The sequence below is a fragment of the Galeopterus variegatus genome, unplaced genomic scaffold, assembly GCF_000696425.1.
Source record: "Galeopterus variegatus unplaced genomic scaffold, G_variegatus-3.0.2 Scaffold1913, whole genome shotgun sequence".
In the NCBI taxonomy this organism is placed as follows: Eukaryota; Metazoa; Chordata; class Mammalia; order Dermoptera; family Cynocephalidae; genus Galeopterus; species Galeopterus variegatus.
In genome coordinates, this window is record NW_007728024.1 from 32,723 (window position 1) to 40,152 (window position 7,430).

The window sequence follows — 7,430 nt, forward strand, 5'->3', positions numbered from 1 at the left end:
CCGCCCCCCCCCGGGCCCCGCCGCCCCGGCCCGCAGATCCCCCAACCCTATGGCCGGGATTTCCAGACTCCATCGCTCGGACTCCGGATTCCCCCAGACCGGCAACCCGCCCCTTACTCCCAACCTCCCGCCCCCAGTTAGCAAACCGGTCCCCAGACCTCCCAACCCCGCGGCGCAGCCCCGGCTGGCCTCCAGAGAGGGGGCCGGCCCCCAGATCTCCCACCTCCACAGCCCGGCTCCCCCGCCGCCCGGATTTACCTCAGGCCTGGCGTGCTGCGGCCGGCCCGGATCTTCTGCACCCGCAACGGGAGGCCCAGGAGACAGCTAAGGGCTGTAGAGACCCTGAGGATCTGGCCGCCCTGCCAAGGGTGGGGTGCGGGGAGAAGAGACGTAAGAACTCCGGACGTGAACGCTCTGTTTAACCTGGGCTGCAGCCCCAGCCGCTTTGCCCTTGGCCCCGCACTCACCCCTTCCATGATCCCGCCGTCGCCCTCCACCAGCTGCCCCGCCATGGGGGACGCCCTGGGGCCCGGCCCACGGCCACAAAGCCTCTGCCAAAGAGCAAGGAAGAAGAGACGTCGGCTCCCACCCCGCAGCTCTAAAACCTCGGTCTGCGCCCGGGGCTGAAGAGGCCTTGCCGGAAGGTGGATGAAGCTGCAGCCTCCCAGCAAACCGGATTCAGCAAAAATGAAGCCCCTCAGTTCACACGTCCGCAGTCAGTGCGCATGCCTACCGCCCGGCCGCTGAATGGGGCGGCCGGGGGAAGTCCCGCCCCCGGCCCGGAAGCTCCCGGGAGGTGTGGTGGCGGCTTTTGGGGTGCCTGGGGCAGCGTAGAAAATGTGGCCTTGAAATACTTGTTCTCTGAACACAGCAAACCCCCCTCCTTGTCAACTCTAACAGTATTCTCCAGTTTTCCTTCAGGCTTACGCTTTATTTGTGTTTTCTCGTTTCTCAAGGATCCTGACATATTTAGAGCGGCAGAGTTTTAGAGCTGAAGATGGGGTAGGTCAGGACCCTGCAGTGCCCCCGCTAACTTCTCTCAGGTCGAGTGTGCCTTCTCTGCAGCCTTTCCGTTAAATTGTGTGTGCCCTGGTGCATCGATGCCCGTGAGCCTCTCGTTCCTCAAGGAGTGTACATTTGTGCGTGTGTGGAGAGTATTATTATCTTTTCTCATCCGATGAGACACGATTTATTTGAGTGTGGATGGGATAGGGCAGAATCAGTAATATGTGATGGATTTTGGATGTGACTGGCGCCATTGTGCACACAATAAGCACAAAATAGCCGCTGGCCTTGTCTTCCACTCCAGCACCAAATCCCTCCCCCCTTCCCTTTATGAGAAGCCTCCTGACTTAAACAGAAACCCTTTTGCTTCTGTAAGGGCGCAGTTCTCCACCCTGGTCGCATAGTTTCCACGTTAGCATAATGCCCCTCCTTGATGGTATCAGCCAGCCCTTGGAGCACTATATGAGCTCTACCACCCCCACACCCGGTGCTGTCTTCCATTTTGAAGGCAGCCCCAGGCTGCCCACCTACCCCTTCAGCGCAGTCTGGCAGATTCTTTTCCTTTAATAATGCTTGAACAGTACGCGGAGTCTAGGCTCACTTTCTTTCACTATGGTGCGGATACCTGGGAAGGGTCTTGGCTGGACTGTCGGACAGTCCCTTCTCTCGGGTTAATTGGCCGCCTCCTGGCCACCCTTTCTGAACCTGCCGAAACAAGGTACACTTGGGACTCTCTCCTTCTCGCCGTTTCAGACCAACCTATCCAACATCGGCCTCAATTCAGGGTGAGTCAGTGGGTCAGTCCTAGCTTGTCTCAGTTCCTCCAGCTCGCTCTCTCTCTCCTCGAATCCCCCAGCTGTTGAAGGACACCTCATTAGTGGGTCATGGCTTTTTTCTCTCGAAAAGAAGGTGGACAGCAAAGAGGATGCTCTTTGTTGGCACACATCTTCTACCAGGCATGACTGCCCTTTCTCACCCTCTAAATGAGATCCTCACAATCCAAACCTAAATGTCTAGTTTTCTGCTGTTCTCTGAGCTCTGTACCTACAGGCTGTCTCCTGGCCAATATCTCAGCCTCCAGGGAGATATTAAAACTTGAACGCCTCTTTACAATGGATCCCAGTGGCCACAAGATGGCACTCTCAATTTAGATACTCTCACCAAAGCAGCAAGACAGAGAAATTCCTCGTTCAGGCCTTTTTCTATCTCTGAATGCATTCTTCTCTCTGTCAAAACTGTCCTATGTCTCAAATTCTCCTAGCTCATGCTCGACCTCCCCTACCGGACTCAAATCAACACTCTGATTTGTCAGACTACGCTGCTACCCATATGGGCCACCTTGACTACCTCCATATGCTCCGAATCCTTCACCAGCCCCTGTACATTTCCTTCTCTTCCCTCTACCTGGTCTCAAGATGCTCATCCTCAGCCACTCAACCCCTCTCCTCCTCCCCCTTCATCAGGTAACAACCCCACCTCAGCTGCAGCTTTTTATAACCCTTCCATGAAGTGGCTAGGATGGAAGGAATTATCCAAGTCCATGTACAGGGATCAGGTCTGGATGGCGGCTCAGGTACATGCTCAAAATAATAGGCGGCCTGTGGGAGCTGTTGCTGTTCCTTGCACAGACCCAAATTGGGACTATCAGGCCGGCCACAGGGATCAGGATCTCCAGGAGAATATGATCATACACCTATTTCATAGCCTCCAAAAGGCTACTCACAAGTCATTCAATTATGACAAGCTTAGAAAGATCACACAGAGAGCCACTGAAAATCCCAGCAAGTTCGTAACCCACCTCTCTGAGGCTTTACATGAATACACACCTATAGACTCAAACTCCCCTGCAAGCATGGCCCTCTTACACTCTCATTTCATTACCCAATCAGCCCCTGATTAAAAAATAATAATAATAAATACTATAAAAGAGATCATGCCAAACACCAGCTCCTGGCTAATGCCTTCCGTGGCTCACATACTCCAAAGCCGGCTGCCTCTAGGGGCAAGCCATGTGGGAACTGCTTCAAATGCAGTCAACTGGGCCATTTGGCACTGGTCTGTTGTAACCCCAGGCCCACTCCTGGGCCCTGTTCTCACTTCAAACAGCCAGGTCACTGGGAGGCTGACTGCCACTCGCCAGAAAGGGAGTGGCCCAGTCCCCAACCTACAGCCTTTGGCTTCACGGCCATCCCTACCAGAGCTTCTCGACTTTTGCCCAGGAGGAGGACTGATGATGCTCAGGGCCTGAGGCCCCCATGGAGATCACCATGCATAAGCCCAGGGTAACTTTCCTCAGAGCAGGTAAGCCAATCTCTTTTGTCATCGATACAGGGGTCACTTATTTTACCCTTCCTGAATATGCAGGAGCAACAACCCTATTCTCTATCACAATAGTAGGGGTCACAGGATCAGAATACTGCCCATGGATCACTCAGCCCCTTTCCTGCACCCTACATCACACCCAATTCACACACAAGTTTTTAATAATGCCTCAATGACCACCCCCTTACTGGAACTGGACATTCTTTTCAAACTCAAAGCCATTCTTACCCTAAACATTTTAACTCCAGCTACAATACTCCTGTTACAGGCCACCCCAGACCTGGCCCCTGAGGCTTCCACCTTCCCCTCCTCCTTGGACAAGGGACACTTCTTCTCCCTCCATTGCTACACACATTCCCCTATCCTTGTTAAGTTGTGGAACCCCTCTTTGTTCCCTAGTGTCCCACAATACCCCATTTCTAATAAACAACTAATAGGATTAAAGCCCCTTATAAACTCCTTTCTTCTCATCTCTCATGGCCTGCACACTCACCTTTTAATACACCCATCCCTTCCAGTTATAAAGCCTAGCAGCTCATACCATTTAGTACAGGACTAATCCTGACACACGTCATTCCCAACAACTTACTTGGACAGTACTACCTCAGGGGTTTCAGGATAGTCCCCGCTTCTTCAGCCAGGCCTTAGCTCAAGACTTATCTGAACTTTCCCCAACCTCTAGCACTTTAATACAATATGTAGATGACCTCCTCCTTTGTAGCCCCTCCTATGAAGATTCACAGGCCCACACTGTTGCTCTCCTTAATTTCCTGCTGGCCTCCAGGGGATATCGAGTGTCCCCAGCAATGCCCAAATTTCTTCTCCTTCAGTCACCTACTTGGGAGTCCACCTCACTCCCAACACCAGAGAAATAACAGTGGATTGCAAAAGTCTAGTTTCTGAACTCTCTACTCCTACCACAAAGAGTGAAATTCTCTCCTGAGGCTTGCAGGATATCTCTGCATGTGGATCCCCAACTTTGGCGTGCTAGCAAAACCACTTTATGGGACAGCCAAAGCGGATCCTGCCATTCCCTTAGATCTCACAATGCCCGTTCATTCTCCTTTTCAGCAATTAAAAGTCACTCTCCTTATAGCCCCAGCTTTGTCCTTCCCAAATCTATCTCATCCTTTTATCCCATATGTCACCAAAACCCAAGGATTGGCAGTCAGGGTTTGGGACAAAAGGCAGGAGATATTTTCTCCCTGGTTACATACCTCTCTAAACAACTAGATTTTGTCCATTTTAGGACCTACAAAACTGAAAATCTCCAGGACCTCCACTCTGGCCCCAATCCCAAAAGAAGGATGATATTTCCCCCGGCAATTATCCTGTCACTCTTGCAGGCCTGCTTCACGTCCTTTGCAAAAGAGCTATTATACTACCTGTTCTAGTACTTGCTACAGGATTGGCCTTTGCTGCTCCAGGAAGATTTCTCCTGGCACTGCTTTACCTCCTATCAGTAGGATGCATCTTAGCAATTTCATTGTGGCAATGTGCCCTTTACCAATTCTTTTGGCTCCCTAACCCTTCACATCCTTCCCATGTTTTTCCTCCTATCTCAGTGCTGCCCCTTACCTGGAACATGGAGGTTCCAGGTCCACAGGGACGATGCAGTCCTCAACAAATCAGATTGGTCCCCGAGTGACTCATCTGTCTCCCACTTTGTGAGAAACTTTTTGTGGTCACCCCCCTCCCTGTTGATGTACGCTGCAACGTTTCCACAAACGTCTCATCACTTTCCTCTGATCTCACCTCAGTGGGGACTGTCAGCACTGTGTTGGGCCTGCCCACACTCTGCCTTACTAACACCACCAAATGCTACCGCTCACTTACCCCCTCCTCATCCATGCCCTAAAACCAGAATATATTTCCTTTGTAAAACTATGTTATCCTGTTGCCTGCCCCCCAACATGATTTCTTGCATACTCTTTTGGCTCATCCCAAACATCACCTTCCAGACAGATGGAGGGATGGAGACAGGACTGGGACTAACTTCAGCCCCCCCCCCCGCTCTCGTAGGGCACTAATTGTACCTTCTAACTGGAGCAGGGATCTTTCCTGCAACTGGGACTGGCACAGCAAGCCTTGTCCTCTCAATTCTACCAAAAACTCTCAGAAGAACTAAGTATAGATAGCATGTCCTTCCAGCAACAGGTCACCTCACTCGTGACAGTCGCTTTACAGAACCATCGGGCCCTTTACTTCCTTACAGCTGAGAAGAAAGGCACATGCCTTTTCTTGGGGGAGGAATGCTGTTACTTCGTAAATGAGTCTGGGGTGATCCAAAACAACTTAAACCATGTCACTGAACCCTTGGATACCCTGGCTTATGCCCCTACTAGGACCCCTAACTGTGCCTCATCCTACTTTTTGGTCTCTTTCTCTTTTGGTGTTTCTCTAATTTCTTGCAGGAACGTATACAGGCTTTCACCAACCAAAAGTTCACTCAATTGTTCCTGCGAGGAGGATATCAGCCCCTCAGAATCAGCGACCCTTCCCCAGAAGAATACAGCCTCCCCACACGAAACCAATACCCTGCCACCTAATTGTTTTACCCACCAACATAAATCTTTCATTTTTTCCATATTTTCACCCATCTCCAGCAGGAAGTAGCTTCAGAAGAATGAAACCTTCACCCGTTTTCCCTTCTTCTTATGCTTAAAAGGTGGGAATGATGGATTTTGGACATGACCGGTGCCATTGTGCACACAATAAGCACGAAATAGCCTCTGGTCTTGTCTTCCACTCCAGCACCAAACCCCTCCCCCCTTCTCTTTATGAGAAGCCTCCTGACTTAAACAGAAACCCTTTTGCTTCTGCAAGGGCGCAGTGAGCAGTTCTCCACCCTGGTCGCATAGTTTCCACATTAGCATAATGCCCCTCCTTGATGGTATCAGCCAGCCCTTGGAGCACTACATAAGCTCTACCACCCCCACACCCGGTCCTGCCTTCCATTTTGAAGGCAGCCCCAGGCTGCCCCCCCTTTCATTGCAGCCCTGCAGATTCTTTTCCTTTAATAAAGCTTGAACAGTACCTGGCGTCTCAGCTCACTGTCTTTCAGTATAATACTCTGTAAGCCAAAATTATGCCACCTTGTTTCAGAATGAGTACAAGTTCTTGACTCCAATGAACCATGCAAGTAAAAATTCACCTCCAGCTATAGCAGAAACAATAGGCAGTTTCGTGGTTCTGCTTGTGACTCAATTCCTACATTAACTGAGTACTAAATAATATGTAAGCCTCCAGGTAAGCAAAGTAAGGCAGTTTTTATGCTGAAGTTAGTGGCAGCATAATGGGGAGACTGAGAAGTAATAGATTACAAAGTCATCTGCAAAAATAATAAACATGTACTTATACAGTTTATTAGGGAAACAGCTATCAGAATATGATAAACTGTAACAACAGTAACAACCAATATTTATTGAGCATTAGGTGCAGTGCACTGTGTGCATTCAGAACCCGATGAAGTACTTGATATAAATCAGGGAAGTGTGAGAAATGCTATCACCCATCAAATGCCAAAGGATGGACACGGAGACATGAGGTACAGCAAAGTGAGACTAATTACGGCCTTGCAAGGTTCTAGTGTCTGAAGGGCAGGCACACAGAAAAGGGCTGTAACAAGCAATTTATTTTCTAGTGTGTGAGTCCCTCCCCCTGCCTCCTCATTGGCTGTGAGTACTACAGGGTGCACAATCTTCCCAAAGGATGGCTAAAATTTATTACCCCCTTACAAAGAATTCTTTTGTCTGGGGGCTCAGGACAAGCCCTCAAAAAAGGCCCACCTAAGCCCTGTGAAGGGAGAAACACTGGAGAATGAAGAAAACAATGGGTGCTAGTAACTAATTACCATCTCAAGGAGAGTCTTGTCTGTTCAAAGACCCTTGGAGAGAATGAAGAAAACAAAAGGGGCTAGGAACTAATTACCATCTCAATAAAACACCCTCAGTTAAGTCATTTCTCATCATATTTGCATTTAAGAAAGATGGCTTTGGCAGTAGGAGAAGGGTGAATCAGAGGCCTAACAGCCTGAAGGGAGAAATGCCAATGATGCAATTATCTAGGCAAGTGAAAATGCAAAGTTGAAGCAAGGCAGTGGG

At 49.8% G+C, this 7,430-nt stretch overlaps 2 protein-coding genes across 2 annotated transcripts in view; one reads left to right on the top strand and one right to left on the bottom strand.

Moving 5' to 3' along the window:
* Positions 1-677, bottom strand: part of RTCA (RNA 3'-terminal phosphate cyclase) — a 21,068-nt gene extending 20,391 nt beyond the window's left edge. Inside the window, exons 1-2 of the mRNA XM_008579566.1 lie at positions 468-677; positions 259-359 (exon numbers count right to left, since the gene is read on the bottom strand). Of these exons, the coding sequence (XP_008577788.1) occupies positions 259-359; positions 468-512 (146 nt within the window). The 5' untranslated portion in view covers positions 513-677. The remainder of the gene's footprint in view (positions 1-258; positions 360-467) is intronic.
* Positions 678-1,574: 897 nt separating this feature from the next.
* The window catches only part of DBT (dihydrolipoamide branched chain transacylase E2), a 55,022-nt gene continuing 49,166 nt past the window's right edge, over positions 1,575-7,430 (top strand). Inside the window, exon 1 of the mRNA XM_008579575.1 lies at positions 1,575-1,790. Coding sequence (XP_008577797.1) covers positions 1,575-1,790 — 216 coding nt within the window. The remainder of the gene's footprint in view (positions 1,791-7,430) is intronic.